Source organism: Coffea eugenioides, chromosome 11, assembly GCF_003713205.1.
Source record: "Coffea eugenioides isolate CCC68of chromosome 11, Ceug_1.0, whole genome shotgun sequence".
Lineage (NCBI taxonomy): Eukaryota > Viridiplantae > Streptophyta > Magnoliopsida > Gentianales > Rubiaceae > Coffea > Coffea eugenioides.
The window spans coordinates 41,489,485-41,516,052 of NC_040045.1; the positions used below are offsets into that span (position 1 = coordinate 41,489,485).

General features: G+C 35.7%; 2 protein-coding genes across 2 annotated transcripts; one reads left to right on the top strand and one right to left on the bottom strand.

The window, feature by feature from the left end:
* Positions 1-444: 444 nt before the first annotated feature.
* Positions 445-1,787, bottom strand: LOC113753773 (nudix hydrolase 1). Its single transcript, XM_027298013.1, has 3 exons — positions 1,716-1,787; positions 1,447-1,623; positions 445-906 (listed from the first exon to the last, which is right to left on the bottom strand). Exons 2-3 carry the CDS (start codon positions 1,616-1,618, stop codon positions 608-610), a joined length of 471 nt encoding a protein of 156 aa, XP_027153814.1. The 5' UTR covers positions 1,619-1,623; positions 1,716-1,787; the 3' UTR covers positions 445-607.
* Positions 1,788-2,871: 1,084 nt separating this feature from the next.
* On the top strand, positions 2,872-14,989 carry LOC113751461 (phosphoenolpyruvate carboxylase 4). Its single transcript, XM_027295484.1, has 20 exons — positions 2,872-3,178; positions 3,894-4,057; positions 4,484-4,598; positions 4,700-4,777; positions 4,864-4,935; positions 5,008-5,086; positions 5,160-5,236; positions 5,324-5,419; positions 6,308-6,449; positions 7,059-7,190; positions 8,013-8,086; positions 8,227-8,505; positions 10,069-10,194; positions 10,343-10,444; positions 10,545-10,691; positions 11,623-11,721; positions 11,907-11,995; positions 12,621-12,747; positions 12,824-13,030; positions 13,925-14,989. Exons 1-20 carry the CDS (start codon positions 3,023-3,025, stop codon positions 14,747-14,749), a joined length of 3,186 nt encoding a protein of 1,061 aa, XP_027151285.1. The 5' UTR covers positions 2,872-3,022; the 3' UTR covers positions 14,750-14,989.
* Positions 14,990-26,568: the final 11,579 nt, after the last annotated feature.

A 26,568-nucleotide genomic window follows, 5' to 3' on the forward strand; every position in this document is an offset into this window, starting at 1 on the left:
TCATCAAATTTGAAAACTTGGCTCAAGCTCGAATAATGCCGAGCTTATATTAGTTATTTTCGTATGTGTCCATACGTATATAATATTCATTTTTTAATTATTTAGTGTAATTTTCGATAGAGCTTGCCAAGCTCTTGAGTACTTGATTTTTAAGCTTGAAATTGACTCAATAATACTTTCGAGTAGCTTGCGAACTTGAGTCAGGCTAGTCAGCTCAACATCATCCTTAGGTAAAACTATTAAGGCATGCTAATCATAATCACTAACAGGAAAATTGATAGGCAACTCGAAAATCACTCAGGAATACCAACATGATTGATTCATTGGCAAGCATGGATTAATACAAGTTTGCATATTAATCAACAATTATCTGCTGGGTAGCAATGCATGGTTAGAGAGAGTAAGATACATTTTTTTTTTTTTTGTGGTAGGAAAGTAAGATACTGAAAAACAAGAAAGTAAGCAAAATTCATTACCGACACCTTACAACTTTGAGATGGGTGGAAATTATAAGCAACATAGAAATCTTAATGGTGCAGGCTTCTTCTAAATCAGAAGGGCTCACGGAGCAAAATGGGCACTACTAAGGAAAGCAAATGACACCATTTTAAGTGGTGGGAAAAGGACTAAAACCATGTTGGAGCATAATCTCCAATGGCCCAAAAAGTGGTTTTGGAAGATCATCCCAGTCATACCAATCCCATCCATCGCATTTCTCAGGCTCAAGATTTTGAGGTTGCTGGTTGATGTCGGCTGGAACTGCACGCATGAAGACACAAACAATGTGTGTTGCTTTAGCTTCTTGTGAGAATACATTGTTTGTGACAGTTAAGTACTCTGTTTTTTCGATTTCCAGTCCTGTTTCTTCCTTCACCTCCCTAGCTGCACATTCCTCAAAACTTTCTCCTAAACCAGGAAATGAGAAAAATAGTATAAATTTCCACATATGGATTGAACTGCACTTGTTTTTGATGCATCACCGTCATGTTAACAAGCATAGTTACAGCATAATAACAGCAAATATACTAAAACCTTAGATGGATTGCGGAGAGTAAATTTACAGCCAATTAAAAGCACATAAATGAACAAATCCTTAAAGCACTAATGTGAACTTCATGATTTGTTAAAAAGCTTGCATCATGTAAAATATAGACCATGGTAAGTGTTTTTTTTTTTTTTTTTGACGAAACTTATTTAAAAAATTAATATCTCTCTGCTAGGTGCAAGAAAACAAATTGCAAGTGAATTGATCTATTATTGAAGATTGTGATTATCAGACCAAAGTATCATCATAAATAATGTTTAGTCTTACAAAACAAAGAGAAAAACAGAAAAAGGGCTAAGAGAATCCAGGTAATGTAAGAGTAGTACTTCTATCATTTGATACCAAAAAATGTGAAGAGAAAGTGAAGGCAGAGGGAAACTAATTAATTAATCAGAGAGTACCAAACTCAAGGTGGCCACCAGGAAGAGCGAAGGTATTGCGGCCAACGGAGGAGAGGCGCCGCCCCAATAGCACTTTATTTCCCTTCAGCAAAAACACGGCCACCCCAACTTTCGGCATCGGCGGCGGCGGCGGCTGTGAAGATGACACCTCCATTGCTGGTTCATTTTCCATTTTTTCTGCAATTGCAGGTAAAACCCACTTGAGAATTGAGCAATTACTAGTATCCGAATGCTTTTTAACTTGAAACTTGAAAGATGGTGGGTACTACCCCACAATACTTTTTCCGATGACGGAGAAACTCAGACTTTTTCGTTACTAAAGTTGACCTGCCAGCAAACTACTATTAGAACTCGCAGAATTGAGGGGTTGGCGCTTTTTGGAGCTAATAATTAATAAATTTTGGCGCTGTCAGTTGATTCAGATGTTGAAAGTCAATTTGCTTGGGTTCCAAGGAGTGGGACCACTTTGCTTACTGGTTTGTACCTTCATAGGAATTCCAGGTGAGACAATTTTACAATCTCAAATTGCATAAAAATACTCGTATTGGTAAGTTCACTACAAAGTGAAGGAGTCTTTTCTTTGTTTCCCCACGTCACAGGTACAACGATCTTGTTTCAAGAACCATCAAAAGATTAGGTGTGCTCTTTAGGAAATGATATTGCCAAAACTTAAATTTTAATGTCGTAATAAAAGATATACTTCTATATAGGTGTACTTATGTTAACATTCAAAAAAAAAGAAAGTACATGTCAATGCAATTTGAGAAAAACGTTAGTAATGGATACATTAGGCAGCTTTGCAAATAAAACCATTTGTTGCTCCTTAAAATCCTTAATTGTTACTCATAACACTAAGGTTTAGTGTTATGTTTGATAATCCAATACATCATTTAAATTTAATGGATTCAGATCTTAATATATTCACGCACATTTGATAATCAAAGCTAAAACATCTGAATTCATTAAAGTGGCGTGACATTGAATTTCTTTGGTAAAATTTGGTCTAAAAAATAAGTGATAAATTATTTATTTATCACTTAATATAATATATATTCAAATGTATCAAATTTGGTACTCAACAATTCACTGATTTGGTGAATTCAAATTTTAAATTTCAATTTTATTAAATACATTGAATTTTAGATTCTAAATTTCAATTTTATCGAATGTATCCGGCGGAGCAGTAGTATGAGAGAGTAATGTGTGAAATTTCGAAGGATAAGAAAATGGCAAAATTCTTGGAATAAAAGGTCCTAAAAGTCGTTGGACTGTTAGAGTCCCAGAAAAAACAAAAAGGGGGTCCCTGTGAATTCTCACTGATTGCCGCTTGTCACCATCCACCGTCCACCTCGACTCCTCTTCTCTCGTACGCCCTACGTTCGCCCTCCGTACACAGCCTCAATCCCCACCCCATCGAATCTCCCAATCAGATACCACTCCATCCCTCTCAACTCCTTTTTTCTCACTCCTCTCCACACACACACAGTCACACACACAACAGCACACACACATTTCCATTGTTATCATTCTCAGTAAAAGGAAGCAGCAGGAGCAGCACTAGACCAAGGAGAAGAGAATGACGGATATAACTGATGATATAGCAGAGGAGATATCTTTTCAGGGCTTTGAAGATGATTATAAACTCCTGCAAAGCCTCCTCAATGACGTCCTTCAAAGAGAAGTTGGTCACAATTTCATGGAAATTGTTGAAAGAACCCGAACTCTTGCTCAGGTTTTGCCCTTTTGCTTTATGGGATTTCTTCATTTTATTTTGCTTTTCTCTTTTGAATCCTTTCGGATTTCGTTGTAATGTCGTCCGTTTCTGGTTTTCTTGATTATGTGTATTCCGGGGAAATTTTGATTCTTTTTAACTCCCTTGTCGTTGATGGCTTGGATGTTCTGTTTGGGAAGATTCTATGGTTCATGCATGCATGTTTTTGGTTTTTTCAGTTCCTCATTTTTTTTCCTTTTGTTAAATAATTTTTTTTTGCATGCATATTTGTGTACATCCTTCGGATCTCTTGCTGATGGTTGTTGCTGTTTCCATGCATTATGATGTTAATGCTTTTAATTGATGATATCTCATCATCTCTTGTAGTTTTAAGGGTATTTCATCATTCTCACTATGCCAAGCCATTTTTTATTGTGGCTTCAGTTTAGTGGGATTTGAAGCTTAATTTAGTTAGCCAGACACTCAAATTAGTATGGACGATTTTGAGATTTTGCATGTTTTTGATTTTTGCGTGAGAGCTTTGTTTTTCTTTCATTGCTGCCCAAAGTTATCGATCTTTAGCTACCTCTCTGTTTTTGTCCTGTTTGGTTCTCTCTAGTGTAGTACCTTTTGTCTGGACATGGGTTGTTTGTTGGTAAAAAAGCATATTTGTGTTCTTGAACCATTTGTTTACATGTCTACGTGTAATGTAATTCAATTTTCTTTTGGGCTGCAGAGTGCATGTAACTTGAGAATTGCAGGAATCGAGGCTACAGCAGAGCTGCTTGAGAGACAGCTTGCAGCAGAGTTGTCAAAGTTGACACTAGAAGAAGCTTTATCCCTTGCTCGAACATTGAGTCATCAGCTCAATTTGATGGGAATTGCAGAAACTCATCATAGGTATACAGTACTTTAAAAACGCTCTGTTTACAAGTTGATTGTGCAGTTATTTAGTTTCTGAGATATGATTATTGATCCTAGTCAGGCAACAGTATAAGCAAGAAAACTAGCTTTATTCTTACCAATGCAAGATAGTTTATAGATTTTGCTATTATAGGATGATTTTGATTAAGATAGTGAATTTACTACTCGACTAATCCTACATGTTGACATTTAAATCATGTCCTTATTTTAAAGTTACAAATTGTCCAAATTCAAGTTGTTACTTCATCTCCTTCTATTGAAAACACTTCCAATATTGATAGCTAGTGCTAAGTTCCAAGTTATCACCGGAAAACAGATTCTGAACTGCAATCATTGACAAGCTATTGGAATGAGTACTAAACGTTTCAAATAGTTGCTGTAGACTAACAAGTGGTCCTGCAGATTACGTAGAAATCGTGGTGTGGTACAATCATCAAAATCTTGTGATGATACTTTCAACCAGCTTGTGCAGAGTGGCATAACTGCGGACCAGCTCTATGAGACTGTCTGCAAGCAAGTCTGTCATTAATATCCCTTTTGTGTTTGTTTTTATTGTTGAAATACATATTTGATTTTTACAGTTTATGATGCCAATCCCCATTTATTTGTATTTCACAGGAGGTTGAGATTGTCCTCACTGCCCATCCCACACAAATAAATCGACGTACCTTACAATACAAACATATCAGGATTGCGGTAATAATTTTTAAAATTCACATAAAGATTTAGAGTTTTAAGTGTTCAAATTTTACTTTCCTAAAATATAACTACAATTTTTGCAGCATCTCTTGGAATATAATGAGCGACAGAAAGAACTTGAGCTAGAGGACAAAGAAATGCTGATAGAAGATCTGGTCTGTGTTTTATTCAAAGTAGTTAGCTATTCAGATTGCATCATGGTGCATAATCGTTACTCATTTTGCTAGGCAAGAGAGATTACTTCCATCTGGCTAACAGATGAACTTAGGCGCCACAGACCTACTCCTGTTGATGAAGCTAGGGCTGGTAAACTCCCTGTTTAGATGTACTTTGATTCACTTTTTCTTCTTACAGAAAGCTAATCAGTTTAATTTTTTAGGCTTGAATATTGTGGAGCAATCACTTTGGAAAGCTGTACCTCATTATCTACGTCGTATCAGCAATTCTCTTAAGAAGGTTTTTCTTCGTTATATGTTTAGTCTGGATCTTTGTCACTGCATCTGTGATCAGGTCCTTCATATTTTGCCTTGCTTCTTTCCTCAGCAAACTGGAAGGCCACTTCCATTAACATGCACACCAATAAAATTTGGCTCTTGGATGGGTGGTGATCGTGATGGAAATCCTAATGTGACTGCAAAGGTGATCTTTAGAATGTGTCCAGTTTCTAAGTTTTTGTTGCATGACCAATTCTGCTTATTAGCTGGAACAGTATTCTAAAATAAAAGCATGTTGGTGACAGAAGAAATTGTATTGTGGTTAATGAATTTGTAAAGCTACAGTACACATGAAGCACCAGTTGTACTTTTTGATACTTAAGTGGTTGGATGAATTTCTGCTTCAAAAGCATCCTTCATTGTAGAATGCTAGATGAGAAAATTCTTACTTAAATTTATTTTTAATTTTAAAATGCTGATGTACCAATGACATCTTTTCCTGCTGTGCATTTTTAACTACCGGGTTTGTGACTTAACTTCCACACAACCCTCTTTTTCCCAGTTTGGACTATCTTGAGGCTTCTTGCTCTTCTTCACAACATCTCAATCAAAGATTAGATTAGTTCTTCTGCCCTTTGGGCCTTCCCTTGAGTATCTTCTCATCCGTGTTCCATTAAACAAAAGAAGTCTGTGTGAACTTATTTGATATCAAATTCTTGTAATTTACATCTTTTTTGCTGCTGAACAGAGGGGTTCCCCCCTTAATGCCACTGGCATGATATTGGATTTTGTGTACTTGAATCTCTTTTTCACAAGATTTAATCCTGCCCTGTAATTGATCTTAGTTAAGAACAGGATTCTCCTGTTACATAATGAACTAGGGTCAACACCCACTGATGCAAGATGGTATGGAGATGATTACTATTATCTATGATTTGATAGAAGTTTGTTACAATTAGAAAATTCTGGGCCAAAGAAATGGCAGGATATTTTGTTTGGCTGGTTATGCACTACCAGTTCCGGACTAAGATTGTCTAGTTAAGATGAAGAGTTTCTTGATATGGTCTCATTGAGGCTTTCTTTGTTTATTTAGGTGACAAAAGATGTCTCTCTTCTCTCAAGGTGGATGGCTATTGATCTCTATGTCCGCGAAGTTGATAATCTCAGATTTGAACTTTCCATGAATCAGTGCAGTGATAGACTATCAAGACTGGCACAGGAAATTCTTGAAAAAGGTCTGCCATGTCAATTTTATATCAGATGTATGTTATTGTAAATCAGGTTCTCATATTTGTAGCTTTTGAATGGTACATGGCACAAAAAAGACCTAAAGTATGGTAATAATCCATTTAGTCAGTGGATCGGAATTCAAAGATCAGAACCTGTACAACTTGTCTGAGAAAAGGTGTATCTGACAATATAAATGGATTTGTAGTCTGTCATTTGAATTATTTTTAAGCAAAAACTTTTCTTGACCAACTTGGACTTCTTGTTCTTGTGGAGGTGGCAATATCAAACTTAGTGATTAGATCTATCATGCTGCTTCATTCCTATAGAAAAAAAATTGACCAAGACAAGGAATTTTCTTTTCATCTTATTCCAAAAATTCTTGATAGCATTATTTTCTTAATTGGGAAAGATGTTCTCAAGTTTCTTGTGGGCAAGTGCTTGTAACAGTATCACAGCACCAAAATATAAATGTACTCTCTCCAATGGTTTATGTCATTTTTTGTCATTTAAGTTATCCCAAAACTCTAAATATCTTTACAAGACAGCATGTTATTGTTATATATGAACGTACTCCCTTATCTTCTTTGCTGTCGGTGGCTCAACTTCCTTTCCAGAAAGCTCAGATGAGGACCGGCATGAGAGTTGGAATTCATCACATAATTGGAACCAATTGAAGCATCATGGTGAACATGTTCCAGCTCTTCCAACACAGCTTCCAACTGGAGCTGATTTACCTTCTTGCACAGGTTAAACTCTTGGTCTTGATTATCCTTCACTTTGGATGCTGAGTTTTCTCCTGTCCTGAACTTATGTGCTGTATTTGGTAAAAAGAGTACAAATTTCTGGTAAATTCTTTTATTCCTGCTTGTTTGCTTTGGTGTTGGTGATGCTCAAACATGTGGGCTTCTTTTACCAGTAATGTTGACAAAATTATTTTTTTCTTTATACCAATGTGTTCTGTTGCATTGGTTTTCTTTTTTAGGGTCACTGCTGAAGTCGTCATGTCAACATACATGCATGCATACACACACACACACAACATTTTTTATATACGTATATGCACACATATACATATATACGTGACTTACTATCTTGATTGCAGTGATGTAGATATGACGTGGTGTCCATATCTAGTTCACTTATACTCTCACAGTTGATCATTCTAATTGAACATGGATACATTTATTTATCCTGGCAGCAACTTAATTGTCAAATGCGTATTGTAGAGATGCTTTTTGAGGTTACTTGGATCTGTATTCATCTGCTTGCATAGAGCACAAAGTCCTCCAAATTTTTTTAGATGGTGGTTTTCTTTTTCTTTTTTTTGATTGAAAACCGTCATTGGTGCTAAATAACATGGGTATTAAAATAATGTGGACATTCCGTTCATGACTGGGTTTTGATGGCTGCTGCATGCGAAATGACGCAAATGCTGGTCTTTACCGCATGAATTTGACAATTTGACCATTCCACAATTTCCTCATCTTTGTTGATGTTTGCTAATTCATTTTAAATGTATTTCTCTAAAAGTTTTTACATGATTCCAACTGTTTACAATGTCTATGCAGAATGCAATGAAGTAGAGTCTCACTATCCTCGACTAGATGTTCCTGGCTCTGAGTATAAGCCATTGAATCGGCAGGTATGATTGTCTGATTGCTGCAGCATTATTTTTCTCTTGACTGCAAAGGAATTACTGTCTCTGTCATTGAACCTTTCCTCCTTTCAAACATACAAGTTCTTCAAATTTTCTGTTTCTAAAGTGTTGCTTCATCTTCTTAGGATGGTGAAGTTTTTTCAGTAGGGGGTCCTATTCCTGATCTGAATAAAACATCACAGAAAATATTTGGAAATGGAAACCTACCCCCTTCTTCCAGTTCTCAGCCATCCGGAGTGCCCCGCACTCCTCCTTTCAGCTCTAGCCAACTCCTTGTTCAGAAGAAACTTTTTGCTGAATCTCAAATAGGAAGATCCAGCTTCCAGAAGCTATTGGAGCCAAGCTCGTCTTACAGACCAGGAATAGCTCCTTATAGAATTGTTCTTGGTGATGTTAAAGAAAAGGTATCTCCCTTTTTTCGCTGCATATTGCTTGCCATGGAATTAAAATTGGGAAATTGTGGCCATTATAGAGATGCCTATCTTTGGCTTCTCCCCTCATTTTAGGCTGGAAAAGGGGGTTGGGTTGGTGGTGGGGGCTGATTTTATTAACCTGCACCCCTCCTTCGTATGACTTTGCCTGCTACACTGACAGCTTTTAACATGGAGAGGAAAGAGTATTTCTCAAACCTGAGATGCCTTTCTTTGTTGTGCAAAAGGAAACCTACTTCCCTTTTCTTAGGCAGGGAGGGGCCAGGGTCAGGGTTTTGGAGTCTGTTCCTATTCTTCCTATGGTTTTGGCCACGTGTACCATGAGAATCTGGAGAGGAAAGAGGATTTCTCAATCCTCTGCGAAATTGCACAGCATCATATTATGATGGGCTGTCTAATCTAAAATGAAGGTGGCCATAATGAAAAATCAACTGCTTAGGAGCTAAGTAAAGGTAGCCAAATTTTAGAATGACTGAATAAGAAGTGCATAGAAATATATTTGTTTCAGTGATATTTTTTGTTTCTCATTTCATAGATGGTGTTCAATGATGATAGAGAAAAAACTCACTCTGAACCAACATGGGCTATATCCTTAAAAGTTGATATGCTTATATGTTTTATTCGGGCTAAGCAAGTGAAATTTATAAATTTATTTTTTCTTTTCATGATGCTCTATAAACTACTAATTTTATTAAAATTTTTTGTATGTTTGTTTACTCCCGGAATGGAAAGATAATTAAAGTTTACTAGATGATTACATGTGGAAACATATACATTCCATTATTTTGGTCTCATGGCATGATAATCCATCAAATCAACCACTATTACTAATTAAGCTTCACATTCTAAGCCCTTAAAGCCCTTAGAAATTTGATATTCTTGACCTATTTGCGTTCTCTCTGGGACCATTATGTTTTTGTTCTTCTTTCCATGTGTCTTCTAGTTAGTTTTATGTCTTTTCAGACTTCATGCGCCTTTGTAAAATATATGGTGGCAGGCCGTGAATGGGGAAAGAGCTTGGAATGTATACTTACTAATCAAAGTAAAAATAATGAGATGTTAATCTTCAGCTGGTTCTTACTTGTGAAGACAAACATTGATAAGTGATAGTTTAGGCTTAGCCGAAACAAATTTTAAGAATAATGACACACTGGTACACCCTTTTTATGAAAAGAAATATCTTTTATTCTAATTCTTCTTTTACAAATCATAATAGTGAGAAGAAATCAGCACTTCAATTGATACCCAAGCAGTTAAGTATAATTTCCTCTTATGTTAAAAACTGAGAGTTTTAATAGGAGAATTCAGATGTGTGCTTAATGGAGATGGATGGATGTTATTTTCTAACTTGTAGAATAAGGATTTTTTTCTTGCAAAGCATGTGAATTATCAGTGGCATCCCTCAGAAGAGATTGCAATATGTCAACACGTGAGGGGGGCAGCAAGTTATTAAAATGCTGTCATTTCTCAGTTTTAGCTTTTGGTTCTGTTGTGCTGAAAGCTTGGTTTAAGTAAAGATAGTCTTTCTGAATTCAGCTTCTTAAGACAAGGAAGCGGCTGGAGCTTCTTCTTGAGGATCTTCCTTGTGAATATGATCCATGGGACTATTATGAAACATCAGATCAACTTCTGGAGCCCCTATTACTGTGCTACGAGTCACTGGTATTTGAACTATTCCTTTTATTTTTTTATTTTTTAAAATCATCCGAAATAAAAAAAGGTCTTTGAATGAAGTTAAAAGAACATAGATGATAAGAAGTGCAAGAGTTGATGTCTAGATGTAAATGCTGACTGAAAACTTAACTTGCAGCAATCATGCGGATCTGGGGTTCTAGCTGATGGTCGCCTTGCTGACTTGGTTAGACGTGTCGCTACTTTTGGCATGGTTCTGATGAAGCTCGATCTTCGTCAGGTAAATTTATTTTCTTGATAAGCCACAATTGTAAGAAACATGTTCTTTTTCTTGATATCTTATTAAGGCATTTGTTCTTACAATTCTTTTGCTGTTCCAGGAATCTGGTAGGCATGCAGAGGCACTTGATGCAATTACCAATTATTTAGACATGGGTACATACAGTGAGTGGGATGAAGTTAAGAAACTGGAATTTCTGACTAGAGAGCTAAAGGGGAAGAGGCCTTTAGTCCCCCCAAGTATAAAAGTAAGTCTTGAGTTACATTTTGTATCTCATTACTGCAGCAAACACACATGTAGGATATTTCCAGTCTGAATATCTTGTAGACAAAATGTTACTAAAATTCAACATCAATAACAGGATAGATGGCCCACTGAATACCATTGTGGAATACAAGACAGGCTTATGCTCACATAAACTTTTGACTATCCTATGATCAATGCTGAAAGATCTTGAGTTTTTCCCAATAGCGTACAGAAGTCATCAACTTTGACTGGCTCAAGGAACTTTTCTTAGCAGACTTCTATAGCCATAATGTGGAAAATGTCCTACAGGCTACAAGGCAAATCTAATGGGGCATTTAGTGATGGAAACCATAAAGCTTCTTTTGCTCAACATAAAGTAGAAATTTGCTTGAGCAGCAAGCTTTTCTAGCTATCACCATAGGCTGACTTTGAGAAATATATTCAGACAAGAAGTGTGAATACCAATTGTAACGGGCGTCTGGATTCTGGACAGGCCATATTGCTGATAAGACCTCAGACCATGTTTTAGCAAAACTTGTGATGAACTATCACCTAGAAAAAAAGAGACTTTGGTGAGTGCAGATTACTCATCTATGATATGTAAACGATAATTGGATTGCATTGCTTATGGGTTACCAAATTGAGTAGTGGAGAGTTTTTTCATTAACTTTAATCGATAGTTGATGTGATATTGTGGCTACATGGAAATTGTCTACCTTGATTAGGTTAATGCCTTCATTTAGTCTGTAAACATTAATCTGATATCACTCAGTTGTGCTTTCCATCTCCGCTTTATCTTTTAATATAATGAAAAGCTGATGATTCTTCACACAAATGACCTTTCAACTGGAGGCATGAGAGGCTGTTATATCAGCATGTTGAGCACCTCTTTGTCTTATCATTTGATATTCATTTTTGTTCTTTTTCTGAAGGTTGCTCCCGATGTCAAGGAAGTATTGGACACCTTCAGAGTAGCAGCTGAACTAGGAAGTGACTCACTGGGAGCATATGTGATTTCCATGGCTGCAAATGTATGACAATTCTCATATGTGCTGTTATATGTTGTATAAAGATAATCCTTTTTTTTAATCCCCTCTCCTCTTATTGCGTTCTTTGTGTTTTTTTTTTCTTCTTTTTTTCTCTTATTGCGTCCTTTTATCTAATGTATGTAATATGTAATTGACAAAACTGTTTCTTTATACCTACCAATTTGCAGGCTAGTGATGTTCTTGCAGTTGAGCTTCTGCAGAAGGATGCTCGCCTTTCTGTCGGCGGAGAGCTAGGCAGACCATGTCCTGGAGGAACGTGAGTACAAGCCTCTCAAATTTTCTATCGTTCGCTGCTGAATGTGCATTAAATGGAATTTACAAATTAGTATTAATTCTAGACATCAACTTATGTGGATTTATACCAGTAGCATGACTTATTTATTTCTTCATTTATTTTGCGTTAGCATAACTTTGTTTTTCTTCTGCTTAAACATTGCAGAAGTTCACTTTTAGAGGCTTCACTTATTTTCGCTGTTGGAAAAGTACCATTCGATATATAGATGACAGTATGAATTTCTGTGGTTGAAATCTTTTAGTTTGGGGCTTCAGTTTTGACTGCATTTTTACGTTTCAACAAAACTTTTAGCTGAAGATCAAGGACATATCTTTGGTAATGTTACAGCTTTGACCCCAAATGGAGGAGGATTACTCTTTTTAAGTTGGTGGTTTTCTTACTACTCAATGAGGTCAACTGTTCTTCTAACTGATTGGTTGTTTCCTATACTACGCATACAATTTTGATCTGCATCTTTGACTTTGTATAAAGGAAATTCTTCAAAAGTAAAATTGATACGCCCATGATATGAAAATCTGGTTTTGATTGAACCATAAAAAAACACAAAGTGAAGTTTTGACCAATTTATTCTCATGCATCGATACAGACTGCGGGTGGTTCCTCTATTTGAAACTGTGAAGGACTTGAGAGAAGCTGGGTCTGTCATTAGGAGACTGTTATCAATTGATTGGTACAGGGAACACATAATAAAGAATCATAATGGGCACCAAGAGGTACTTATGGCTTGAATTTTAGAAATCTTAAAGGTGTCTTTATTTAGTATTGAGCTCATACAACGGTTGTGAACAGGTGATGGTTGGTTATTCTGACTCTGGAAAAGATGCTGGGCGCTTTACTGCTGCATGGGAGTTGTATAAAGCACAAGAAGATGTTGTAGCTGCATGTAATGAATATGGAATTAAGGTCACTTTGTTCCATGGGCGGGGAGGGAGCATTGGGCGTGGCGGTGGTCCTACCTACCTTGCCATTCAATCGCAGCCACCTGGCTCTGTTATGGTTAGTTTTAGTAACTGGCTCTCTAGACTCACAAAGATCATAAGTTGGTCTAAGAAAACTGAAATTATGTCTTCATTTGTTAGTAGTTGTAATGTACTGCAGGGATTGAATGGAGAAGTCTTTTCTAGGTATGCCCAGGCATTTTGCTGGGATTTTATCCAACTTTGTTAGAACCTAATGATTTCATTGGGAACACATGCACAATGGTTACTGCATATTTCCAACTCTTGAAAATCTTTTTTTTGTATGGTTGTCTTTTAGTGCTTTTTGGGGCTAGTATGAGAACTTGAAAATGTTGACATGTATCTTCAATGTAAAAGCTGATGATTTGCCAAAGATTGGTAGATATTTTAAGAGTAATTGAACACAGATCTATTTCTTTTGTTATCTTTAACAATGTGCCTCAGAAGGTAAATTTATTCTGAAACTTGGGAATGGTGAAAACTTTTTTTCCAGATTTACGGGAAAGAAAATGTTTAAAATGTTTGTTTTGTTGGTTACTTGGTGAATGTAAATTCTCAATGTAAATGTGATTGGAACAAACCCATTCTACTTCTTATCTTTATGGTGAAAGTGTTTAAGCTCTGGAAAATCACTACGCCATCTCTTTTTGAACTGCCACTTGTGGTATTGAATCTTAAGTCGTTATTATGTACATAAACTTCTTTAGTTGTAAATAACTGGGTTAAATATATGAATTGACAGGTTATAACAATTTCCTGGTTGACATTTAATTATACTTTGCTCCTTTTAGTTTCACTTGAATGTGTAATAGATATTTAATTTCCTTTCATGTCCTGAAAAAGTTAATTCAGGAAGCCTGCTATTTCCTTTCAATTTCTTGTTTCCAATGATCAACGAGGATTCCTATTGTTTCTGGGATTTGTATTTCAGGGTTCTCTTCGATCAACTGAACAAGGAGAGATGGTGCAGGCCAAGTTTGGACTACCACAGATTGCTGTTCGGCAGTTGGAGATCTACACAACAGCTGTTTTGCTTGCTACATTACGACCTCCATTGCCCCCAAGAGAAGAAAAATGGCGCAATCTGATGGAGGATATCTCAAAACTTAGTTGTAACAGTTATCGAAGCACTGTGTATGAGAATCCAGAATTCCTTGCATACTTCCACGAGGCTACTCCTCAAGCTGAACTTCAATACCTCAACATTGGAAGTCGCCCAGCCAGAAGAAAGAGTTCAGCAGGAATTGGGCATCTTCGAGCAATTCCATGGATATTTGCGTGGACCCAGACCAGATTTGTTCTTCCTGCTTGGCTTGGAGTTGGAGCAGGTCTTAAAGGTGTTTGTGAGAGGGGACATACTGATGATTTACGGGCAATGTACAAGGAATGGCCTTTCTTTCAATCCACTGTTGACCTCATAGAGATGGTTCTAGGCAAAGCAGACATTCCTATAGCCAAGCACTATGATGAGATCCTTGTGTCTCCAAGCCGGCAACCTCTTGGTGCCGAGTTGAGGGAAGAGCTTATTATAACTGAGAGGTATGTATTGTTGGTTACTGGACATGAGAAACTATCCGATAACAACCGTAGTCTGAGGAGATTGATTGAGAGCAGGCTTCCTTATCTCAATCCAATGAATATGTTGCAAGTGGAGATTCTCAAGAGGTTGAGATGCGATGATGACAACAATAAGCTCAGAGATGCCTTGCTTATTACTATTAATGGGATTGCTGCTGGAATGAGGAACACGGGTTGATCTCTAACAAAGTTCAACTTGATAGAACATTATGGTCATATATAAAATATTTTGAACAGTTATGTATCTACTTGTTATGTGGCAGTACGCTAAGAAACCATTTGGGTCTCTGATTTATTGGTTGGTTTGTGAAGACATGTTTATGTTCTTTTGCATTATTACTGTTTTCTAGCTTCTACATTGTCAAATTGAATTCAGACACCACTAGTCTGGTAAGAGAGCCTAACCTTGGATGTTGAAGTAGTAATTTGTTTTTCAAGTTGACTGCTTCTGCACTCGCATTTTTGTTCTGATCCAGAAATAGTCCACCAGCTCCTTGCACCCTGGATTGGTAATTTGAACTGTAGTGTGGGTCAAACCGTCCCAGCCATCTGTAGCAGCTGTTTCCTCATTCTTGGGGCTAGCTGCTGATGACAATTCATCATCATAATCCATTATAGCAAAGATGGAATTCGTTGGCTTGTTCATTACAATTATTAAAATCGCACTGGTCAGAGAGTGAGAGCGACAAAAACCAACGTCGTTTAGTTTCTGCTTTTGGTTCTATCGGATAAGGTCTATCATGTAATATGTGAAAGTACCTGATTTCTTGGAATAATGCTTGCATGTTGCATGGGGCAAAAGTTCTGAACCGATAAATCTCTTTGAATAATATGAACCCGATTGTCGTAATTTCATTGCCGTGTTTTCTTCTACGGGAAATTTTTACCAAATTCTACTCCAAGATCTAAACTTAATAATCATAAATACAAAAACTTAAAAAGAGTCTTGATTATCTTTTACGTGCTTCAATTTTTTTTGTTGGGGGGTTCCGGTGAACACTAAATATACACAACAATGTAAGAGGCATCCCCCTAGAACAATTGCATCAAGAATCTAGCAAGCAAACTATAGACATGGACTCTCTGGCTATGTTTCGAGTGTTGTTTTGTTCTTGATAATACCTATAATACAAGGAATTCCGGAACGTAGAATTTGGATTTGACACAATCTTGAGGTATTCTCTCCTTTTTTCTTTCCTTTGAAATCTAATCTTATATAATTTCAAAGTCAGATTGTTATGATCTTCCGGACATATTTGTGCATCAGCTCATTTTGGTGTTTTCTGTATCATCGCTATAGGATAATGAAATGGGACAAGGAGAATCAAATCCTAAGCAATCTTTCAGCAGAATAAATCACTTCTCTTTTAAGTTTTCTCCTCCTGGTCAAACCCACCAATTTTTAGTAGCAAATCTACATTACTACTCTTCACAAAGTCTAACAGAATATCTTCACCATCTTTACTATGCCTCGAATGCCTTCAATCCTTAATAGTAGCACACATGAAACTCGAGAATGTAATTCACAAAAGGGGAATTCAATGACTAGTATTAACAATTGGGTTAGGCAGACATTACCTTTTCCCAACCCCCAGATCTAACAAAATGTCATCTCCAATGGTCAGATCATTGTGATGTTCTGTGCCCATTTCTTGGCTCTGTTTGATCCTATCCTCTAGTGGGCAGAACTTTTGATGTCTTAGTAGAAGGAGCACACACGGACACGTGCTAAAAACCCACAAAAAGATATAGACTGGATTACAATAGGCCTAGATGTCCCTGGTGCCAAAGCATGATCGGTAAAAGATGTAGACCCAAATGTGCTTCCCTGGAAGGGGTCTTTTGGACTGTAGGTGAGAGTTCAAACCTCACTTGCAGTGAAAAAAATTTAAGGATTGTACCATAATACTCTCTTGGTTTAGTTGGATCTGTATACCCACTAACCCCCTATCACAGCCTCCTTAGATTCCCCCTCTTCCCTAGATTAGGATAGAGTAAGTTATACAAATGTATCGTGTTGCTGCAAAAAAAAAAAAAATGTGCTTCCCTGGGCATTTTCGCTTTGCACTTGCCACTTATCTTTGTCAAGCCTTAACATGTGTACCATCCAATCCAATTGATTTCGTGACAAGTTTACCGAAGAAAAGAAAGAAAATTTTCATGCTAAACCATATCTGTTCTAGATTCCTTTTTTTGTTTCAGAATTTGGAAAAGTGAAACTAGAAAAACCACTGAAGCTCGTGATACAACAGACACCAAAAATGCTCTTTAACATAGGGTTAACTTTACCCTTTTAAGAAGTTGTTAAGTATATATGTTAACTAAGCTAATCAAATTTCAAAAGGCCAACAGAAAATCAATTGTGCTGGGGATAATTCTTTAGTTCTGTGGCAGGATTGGAATCTGATCTTGTTATAGCAAGGTACAATTACACTTTGTGCATTTTCACCTCTTTTGGAGCACATAGATGCCATTTGTTGTTTAAAGAAGAAGCAGTTCCTGCAAACGCTAGCTAGTGTTGTACAATCAATGAGTCCAAAAGCATGATGATTTTGATAAGCATCCTCTCCACCTAGCAAGAAACCCTTCAATTCATTCATGCTTTCCAGCCGACATGTACATATTTCAAGGTCTCCATTCGATCTATGTAGGAACCCATAGTTTACCTTTCGTGATAGCCATCTTCAGTACAAGTAATGTAATGATACATTACGTACCAGTTTGCTTCATGTTGTTTTTGAGTGGGAAGTCACTTCGTCTCCTTTATTTTGGATTCCGACCTTAGCAAATATTCATGAATGATCATCATGTAGACTTTAGAAACTATCGATATCTGTGTTGCATTCCCCCCAACTTTGTTGCTTCTTGATTAGACTAAATTCTACTACATGCATGCAAACATTATTTACCACGAAAATGCTTCCCAAACGGTGGATTAAGAGTGGGGCTAAAAGAGCAATTAAGTTTAAAGTCTTGTCTTAGTTTTACTAGAATCAAGCTCCACATGTTGTATATTTTATCTTCTTCTACTGAAGTTTATCATTTGATCCAGTTATTATGACTATCGCAATACCAGGGGAAGGCACTTAAATTAATCAAGAACCAAATGTACATATATGATGCCTTGCAAATTTAACAGTAGCGAAATTCAATATAAATTCAAGATTCAGAGCAAGAAACAACAATTGGACTTAAAACTCAAATCCCTCGCATTCTCTTAATATTTGATTCAGTCCATTATCTAAAACTCAAATATAAGCTTGCACAACTGTTGTATATATGGTGTTGCACGGTATCATGTCCATGGTTGCCTAATTAATACATGTGCAATTCAAGAATCTGATCGGAAATTATGGGAACAAGTTTCTGGTGGAACTTCAAAAGTGAAACGATTTGATGGAGATCACATGGAAGTTTCGGCAAGTGGAAAATTGCATGCAGCATTGTTGGCCATAAGGCAGAAGCTAGGAAGTGTGAGTTATGAAGCTGGATAGGGAAGCATATACCATGTCCGGGACATTCAGCTTTGTTACGTGTTAAAACATGTATAAAGTTTTCGAGTTTGTAGGAATGATCATTGTGTCCATTTGTCTCCAAGTTCTTATCCTTTGGTCTGATGTGATGAGGATTCAATGTATAGTTAAATTCAACTATTTGTATCAGTACACAAGTCTGAATTATTGGCTGCAAAAATCAGTCCAATTTCTAGCGATGCTTCGATCTCCATTCTTGGAATTAGGGTATCACTAGTCACCAGTAAAAATACTAAATTCATTAGTTTGTGTGTCAAATTAAGTATATATATATATATTTTATTTTAATAATAAATTAGATATATATTTTTATTATTGTTTAAGAAAAAATATTATTTTATTTTATTTTTTAAAAAATAAAAATAATCATTTTCCTTTCCGAAATTGGAGACACCTAATGATTACTACAACTTTTATTTTTAATTTTTTTCTCAGTGTTCTGCCGTGATGCATCATCTACTGTCCGGAAGGAATGCCCATAATTCTGACACGGCAGACTTTTGGGGACACGACAAAAAAGACTAAACAAATCGTTAGCAAATTAAGCATACTTGATATGCATAAGAAGGTCAATTAATTTTATATAATTGGAGTCAGACAATTATGTCGATTGAGTGCTTTTTTCGAGTGCCAATAGTGTGCCATTACCAAGAGGACTGAGCTTTAGGATATGCTGTTGAGCCAGAATCCGTTCTTTTTGGGGAGCATTAACAAAGAGCATATATATTGGTCAAAATTGATCGAACACCACAAAAACGACCCAAGAGATTAGGTGGCTAATGCATCTTAAATTCGTACAAGCCAATAGTAGTATTAGAATTGAGAGTGCTTTATAGTCGGCAAAATTTGTCAACCCAAAATCACCACTATCGATTTCTTCAGGTATTCAAATCAAAACAATTAGCACCATCGTTTGTTGCCGTACAAAGCTGGCAAGTCCACATGCATTGTTAATTAGTCGATGGATATGGATTAATGGCACCATTTTTTGGGGTAAATGGTGATGCAAAGAGTGAAGAAGAAAGCTTGATCAATACAATTGTGTTACAAATCTTGTGGTGGGCTTGATAATGACTGCCAATGAATTGCAAATCAGCAAAATAAAGGGCGCAGAAATTAGTCAAAAAGTGCTCTCTTCTCCAAGTCTAGCTTTGCCAAATTGAAGATTGCCAGCTTTTATTCTTGTCTTCATCATGATCTCAATTCCAATATATCTTCGAAACGTAACAGGTGTCAAATGGATTTCCATACCCTTGGCTGTTGCCTCTCACTTTGTGAAATGAAAGTGACCTTTCTTTTTCCATTATTTTTCTGGATAATATGTTATAAAACTGGTCAGTTAATCTGTTAGGTTCTAAATCTCATAGAAATAAATTTTAAAGGAACAGAGGGGTGGCAAGACTTGATGAAACTGAATCGGCTAGAAAAATTACAGCATCGGTTCGATTTGTTGTTCGAGTTTCAAGAAACTAGAGCTTATCTTTGCATGTCAAGCACACGGTGAAGTAGAAAATTAATCGAAGTTGAGAACCTAATAACTAGAGGTTCTGGATTTAAGTCTTACTTCACATTGTGAATTGCTTCTAACTCTATTTTAGTAGTATTAATCTCAGTATTTGGAGCAAGTTAGTTTATAATAGTGTTGACTTGTGATTTTGCTACCATTATGGGTAAGTCTTGTAAGCTTAGGAAAAAAAAAATTGATCAGCATGCAAGAATTAGATATGAATTAAAAGTAATGAAGGTCCCTTTCGACATGTGGTAACTACTATCAAAAGTCAACAAATGAGAATTAGAAAGAGTAAAATTGATACTGGTTCAATGTACTATTGATATCTCCTAATGGTAAATAAATAATGTAGTATTGATGGTTCCTAATGATGATTCATTTCATACATTACTGTATTCTGCACTATCGTAATACTCATGAATCAAAGGTCCATTATGACTCAGTCACGAAGCCAGAAAAAACTTTCAATGGGGACAAAAATAACATTAAAATTTTTTACCTACTTTTTTTCGAATGAAAAGCCTTTTCTTAGCTTACTTTAAATGGAATTTTGTGGCCCACGTATCCTTTTAGAATATTAATTCATGAACCAATTTAGAAGACCATGTAATTCTTTCACTTCTTTCGTAAAAAAACTCTGGAGGCACATTTAAAATTAGATCAAAATTCTACAGGTATTATAGGAATTTAAGGGATACAGTGCCCCCACCTAAATCCGTCACTGCTATGACTTATTGTAAGAGTTATATATACTATCTTAAAAAGAATAGTAATTGGACTCTGCATAAGATTAACATCAACTACGTATTTTGGTTAATCACTCCAAGGCACACGATGACTATTGACTGCACCACATACAAGGTAACTTTTGGAAAGATGGGACTCCTACATGTGGGATATTTATGTTGACATCCTTTTCACAAAGCAAAAGAAACTTTGTCCACCTTCCCGTAAAGTGAATTTGAATTAGCAAGTAATGTCCAATGACCCGGGGACAGACAATTGTCGGACGGAAGTGAATTAACAAATCCATGTCAATATTTGCCAACGCTAATAGCAAAATGGGAGATGCAAACTCTTGTAACTGGCCGCCGTAGGAAAAAAGGTCGTGCCACTTTTGTCTATTTAATTTCTTTAACGTGACAAATTTGGTCTGATTTAGTTTTTGTCAATGTTGGAAAGGTTGGAATGTTTGTAACCATCTCATGCATGTACGTAGGAGACTCGATCAAGGCGGTAACAAGGCAAGCACTTCATTTGAGGAGTAGACAAATGAATCTTTAAATCCTGTTGGCCATTCAATTTCAAGGAAAACGATGATCAACGAACTTTGCTAGTTACCTGTAAGTGTTGATGATGCAAGATCGATCATGGTACTACTAGGAGACAAAGCAAAGGGTGGATGCTGGTGTGGAATGCAATTTCGAAGAAACTAACAGGAAACATGTTCCTCCGCATGTTTGACAAGAACTCCCGCATGTTTTCACCTTTAGTTGCAGTTCATACTTCCTCGCAAGGTTTTCAACTACGCATTTTCTCTGCGCGCATGGTTATTTTCGTGAGTAGGATGGTTTAATTCAAAGTTGCGAAAGCTCAAGTCGCTTCTGTGGTTGCTTTTCCATGCAGTAATCCATTATCAATCCTAGGGTGATTAATTGTTGTTTTTATTATTTTTACGTAAAATATCACTTTCATTTATAGCAAGAAATGTACACCAGCAAATTGCAGAACAAGTGCCAAACTAGTACAACCAAATCTGAATAGAGTCTTACACTATCCTAGGGTAATTTTTAATCAACTCTTCATTTTAAGAAGAATTAGTTGAAAGTCCATAGTATTACGATATCAAAAACTTGCATACTACTATTTTTAAATTAGTTTTGAGCGGTTAAATTCGCACCGCTTCATACTAAATCAACACCCTATACATTTATTAGGCATTAATGCCCTTAGTTTTTATACAATAAACTAAAACTTTTTGTAGCATTTAAATTATATTTCCGCATAATGAAAGTAGGAACAATAATATTTTTGCTAAAGAAAAAAATTATATACACTAGTCTTTATGCTAGTTCTATAGAGAAATTTCTTTTTTGTTTATATAATTCCAATATTTATATTTCTTTGAAGTTACTTAAAAATTTTTCCTTCTTTTCTTTTATGAGCCTACTACCTTTATTTTGTTGAATTGTTTTTAATACTAATTTACACATAATCAAATAATAGATATTTGTGAAAAATTTATTATGATTGCAAGTTTTATCTAGAAAATTATTGAGATTTTAATTTTAGAGACTTGAAATGTGCAGATATTGCTATTTGTATACTCATTTGTAATTAAAAAAATCTCAATTGCTAAATTAAATTTTGAGTTAAAAATTAATATTCTTAAGCACTTGTAAAGTGTTTGAAAATATTCTCTTCTAAATGGGAACATTTTCCCCTCTTTTTTGCTTGGAACTATAAGAAGAATCAAATAAATTGAATAGATGAAAGTATTATTGTCCATTGAGCACATGGAGTGTGAATTTAGTAGGAAAAGATTGTGAATTTAACCCCTTTTATTAGTTTTATGCAAAGATTTTCTATACCTGAGAGGATTGTGGAATCTAAAAATTATAAGAGTGAGGAGATCAATAACACACTCTAACACATAAGAGGAGGATAATTTACAAACATAAAAGTATGCATGGGAGAAGAGAAATAAAATTAACATTATATTATTAATCACATATAAGAACAAGAATTTCACATCTTGACTCTTCTCTTCCTAGCTGAAGATAATAGTAACATATTCTATTTATAGTTCACATGATTTGATAAACAAGAACAAATACTACCACAAATTACCAAATACAATATTCAAACTAAAAATGAAAAGTATAAGACATCAATTTGACCAAAAAATTGCTAAACAATAATAAAGAAGTTTCTTTTAAGAATTAATTTTTTCTATATTGACAGTGTATATGCTAGTGAATTTGAATGCGTGACATAAATGTAAAATTTTATACATATATCATACATCTAACCCTACTAATATACTCCCTCTGTCCTATTTTGATAGTTTTAGTTTCTTTTCACACAGTTTAAGAAAAAGTAGTTAAATTTATTGGAAAAACAAATTTAGATTGCTTTTTTTCTAAAATACCCTTACATTAAATAAAGTTGGCTTTTCATATATCAATATGTTTTGAAAAATTTAAATGCATTAAATGGGGTAGATTATATTCAATACTAACAATCTATATTAAATAACATTTATAGTAATAACAACTTATATTGAATAAGGGTATTTTACAGAAATTAAAAGATACCTATATTCTTCAATTGGAAAGTAGACTATAATTTGTGACAGACGAAAAAGAAAAATAAGACTATCAAAGTGGGACGAAGGGAATATATACTATCAGTGTACAAATGTTTTATCCTTGGTTTAATGTGCCAAGAAAGATGAGTAAGAACGGTAGATCAAGTCGAGAAGCAATAAATTGTGACTTCTTTGCCACTTGTACCAACCAAAGTTTCTAAACAATAATTTAATCTCCACTACGTAGAAAAAAGCTTTGCATTTTTTCAACTTTTGCATAATCAAAGGTTCCATATCTTGATTAGGAAGAAAATGACAATTCACCTTTCCAACCATCGCAATAAATATTACTCACATTAACTCCATAAGAATCAGATTTCTTACACATATGCAAGGATCATTCGAAAAGGTTGTGGTGTCACTGCGGTGGTTGAAGCTATCATTAACTACACAACCTTTAATCTTAACCTAGTACTATTTTAGAGCCTTTCTCAAATAAACGTGAATCTTTTTCCAACATCTATCATAGGTGATACATGCGATAGAAATCGAAAGAACGTCTAGTTTTATATAACAAGACAGCAGCAAATCTCATTTGTTCATCTATATACTAATTTCCTAGGACCATTGCCATGATCAATGAAAGTTGAAACCTTAGTTTAGCACCAGAACACATTAAAAATTATCCACCGGACGGGATTTCACCCTTCACTTGGTTGAGAACCGGACTTCGAACCTTGAACCATTTCGAGACCTATTAAAACTTAGACAAAAAGAAACAAAAAGAAAGTTGGGGAAGAAAGAAGATAAGAGGGCTTGCAAGCCCTTATCGTTTGTTAACACCTAAAAACTTGATGTGGTGTTATGAATTAGGTGTAATTCCCAAAACAAAGGACATATATTTGAGTTTCCAGTTTGCATTGAGCTAACAATTTCTTTAAATGTGGACATTATACTAGAAATTGCAATTACTTCAAGTTATTAGTGTGATATACATGCATTTAAAGTCATGCTACCTACTGCAACAAAGAATCTCCACGTACTACATGCAGCTTGCAGAGACAACCGTTTTACGGATTGTGGAGGGCCACGAAATTAATTGCATAAAGTTGGGATCAAGCTACGTAGGATTAACAGCAATGGAAGGTGAAAGAACAATGATAATATCCAGGGAGAGAAATGTATCTTTGTGTCTCTGTATCCTCAAAATGACGCATAAAAAGTGAACTAAACATCATCCAAGCTTGACACGTACTGAGCAAACGCAAAAATGTGGCAATCGTTTGTAATGGTTATCCTGATTAAGGATTAAGACGTTGTCATAGGCTCCCGTAATTCAATTCTAGGCAGTATAATCAACTTTTCTGGTGAATATTGTCCAAATATGAAGGATTATATGGTCGCGCAGCCTTCGATGCATGGATATGAAGTAAAGTGTTGATCCTTTTATGTTGAAAACAAATAACTCCGACTCTGCTTTTTCTAAACGTGGGAAAGCTCTTATCCATGTTAAGTAAGGATAAGAGATGTTTATCAAAATGTTTTGAACTCTTCAAGATTCTCAATCAACTTACTTACACGGTTACACCTCACCTCAGGACTGAATTAGTCCTACGTGTTAGCCGCCTAATAAAGTTTGAGTTGTTATTACTCCTACATATTCTCAATCAAAGCCTAGACTTCACTTGCTTCCCAAGTAGCATTAGCCTAATAAAGTTTGAGCTGTTAATTTGTTATTACCAGATATCTATCTACTTCCAAATTGTTATCGGTAATAGTGTTGAACCTTAAAACTTAGAAGTCACTGCCTGCTCGGTATTAGTAATATTCTTAATTATGACACCATGCACAAAGTTTCCTTATTAGAAGTCACAATGTCTTCCTCTTTGGGTAAATAAAGGCAGATAAATTTACGTTTCGAAGGCTGTGTTCTAATTACTGGTACAACAAAAACTTTGTTCCAAATGTTTTTGCCGGACGATCGCATACTGTAGTACTACGTTGGCATTTGGCAAGATAATTACGTAGCAGCACGAATATTGACAGCTGCTAGATGATCCCATAGAAAAGCAAGACTTTTCAATGATCGTGACACCACCTTCTTCAACAAAGCCTTTATAAAGAAAGACCACACATAATCTCATTCTCAGCCACTATCTTAACCCAGGAATGGACACTTGCCACCTAGAAGAGCCACGAGGAACAAACGCGCTTCTCTTTTCCCTTGGAAACTCCTCAAAAGAGGAGGCACCATATGCCCTCTCAAAACCCTCGAGTGAAAAAGCTAGCAATGAAAAAGTGATAGAAAGAAAGACAATCAACATACAGTATTGGGTTGGTTTCAGATCTCTTCCTGTTCAAAATCTAGTGCATGATGATTGTAGCATGCAGTACATTATCGTTGCTTGAAGATCTTATCACATATCCATGTACCCCTTTCTGATGTTTTGTAATCATCGAGCTGAAAAATAAATACTTTAGTTATGAATTTGAGATCTTGATTTCAAATCTCCCTGATCCTTAAAGCTCACCTTTCCCCTCCTTTTCTTTCCTCGCATAACTAAAGTGTATGGCAGAAATTTGTCCTAAACGTACACATCCTCAATCCACCAAAAAAAAAAAAAAGAATTCCAAAGGAAAAAATATCCATTTCCATTTTGTAATGAAATTCACGCAACTGAAGAAGTAACCTTTAATTAAACGCAGAATAACAGGAGAGAATTTTGAAATAGGACTGCACCACGTGGTTTCTTTGCAGGCAACCTGGCAACGAATTACCTTCTCCTGGAGTGAATATTCGACCAAAAATGGGAATACTCTTTCTCTGGAAATTGCACCCAAATCAACCACAATATCATCATCCCAACAACCATTTCTGACAATAATCGCTTCATCTACAAGAAGAATCTGCCATCAAGTCATTAATGTCGGCAAGAAATGCATCAAAATGATAATTATTTTGGTCATTAACTGTGGCATAGGGTTAAATTGGCACTATTATTTACATTACCAGTTTATTCACTGTAAAAGTTGATGCGGCCATCATTTACGTGTTTTAGTCCTGGAATATACAGTTTCCACAGGGTGACCTCGGAATATTTATTTCCATGCAACAATACCATATACTACTATTTAGGTTCAACCATCATAAAAATCTTAAACGCCTCTTTTTGCTGTATAAATTTCATTGGTCATGCATTCCAAAAAAGGCAGTGACTCGTAATCTTGCAGCATCAGCATATCACTTTGTGGCAAAAATTAGTATAAAGATCTTATTTTGTAGGTCCTTAACCAATAAAGTTAAGACATAACTAGCTCAGAATACAGTGCCTTCCCACTGGTCAACGGATTTCAGAAAATAAATTCATTTTGTTTGCTTTCCAATTTGAATTCTCCAAAACTTACTGCTAATTCTTATAATTTATCTTGTTCTCCTTAGATAATTTATCAGATATTCATTTGGATTATCAATTTTGATACAACATACTTACTTCTTTTTTTTTTGAAACAAAAATTTAAAATAAACGACTCAAATCATGTTAAGTTAATTCGATCTGAACCACCAACAATTAGACTCCATAATTGCCGATACACAAACAACAAAGCTTCAAAAGAGAATCTTATATAAGAAATTCTTTTTCTTT

Coding starts and splice junctions, on each gene's coding strand:
- LOC113753773 (XM_027298013.1), bottom strand. CDS start 1,618: ATGGAAAATGAACCAGCAATGGAGGTGTCATCTTCACAGCCGCCGCCG. Junction 907..1,446: donor TGGTGGCCACCTTGAGTTTG/GTACTCTCTGAT, acceptor TTCCTGGTTTAG/GAGAAAGTTTTGAGGAATGT.
- LOC113751461 (XM_027295484.1), top strand. CDS start 3,023: ATGACGGATATAACTGATGATATAGCAGAGGAGATATCTTTTCAGGGC. Junction 5,420..6,307: donor ATCCTAATGTGACTGCAAAG/GTGATCTTTAGA, acceptor TTGTTTATTTAG/GTGACAAAAGATGTCTCTCT. Junction 11,722..11,906: donor TGATTTCCATGGCTGCAAAT/GTATGACAATTC, acceptor ACCAATTTGCAG/GCTAGTGATGTTCTTGCAGT.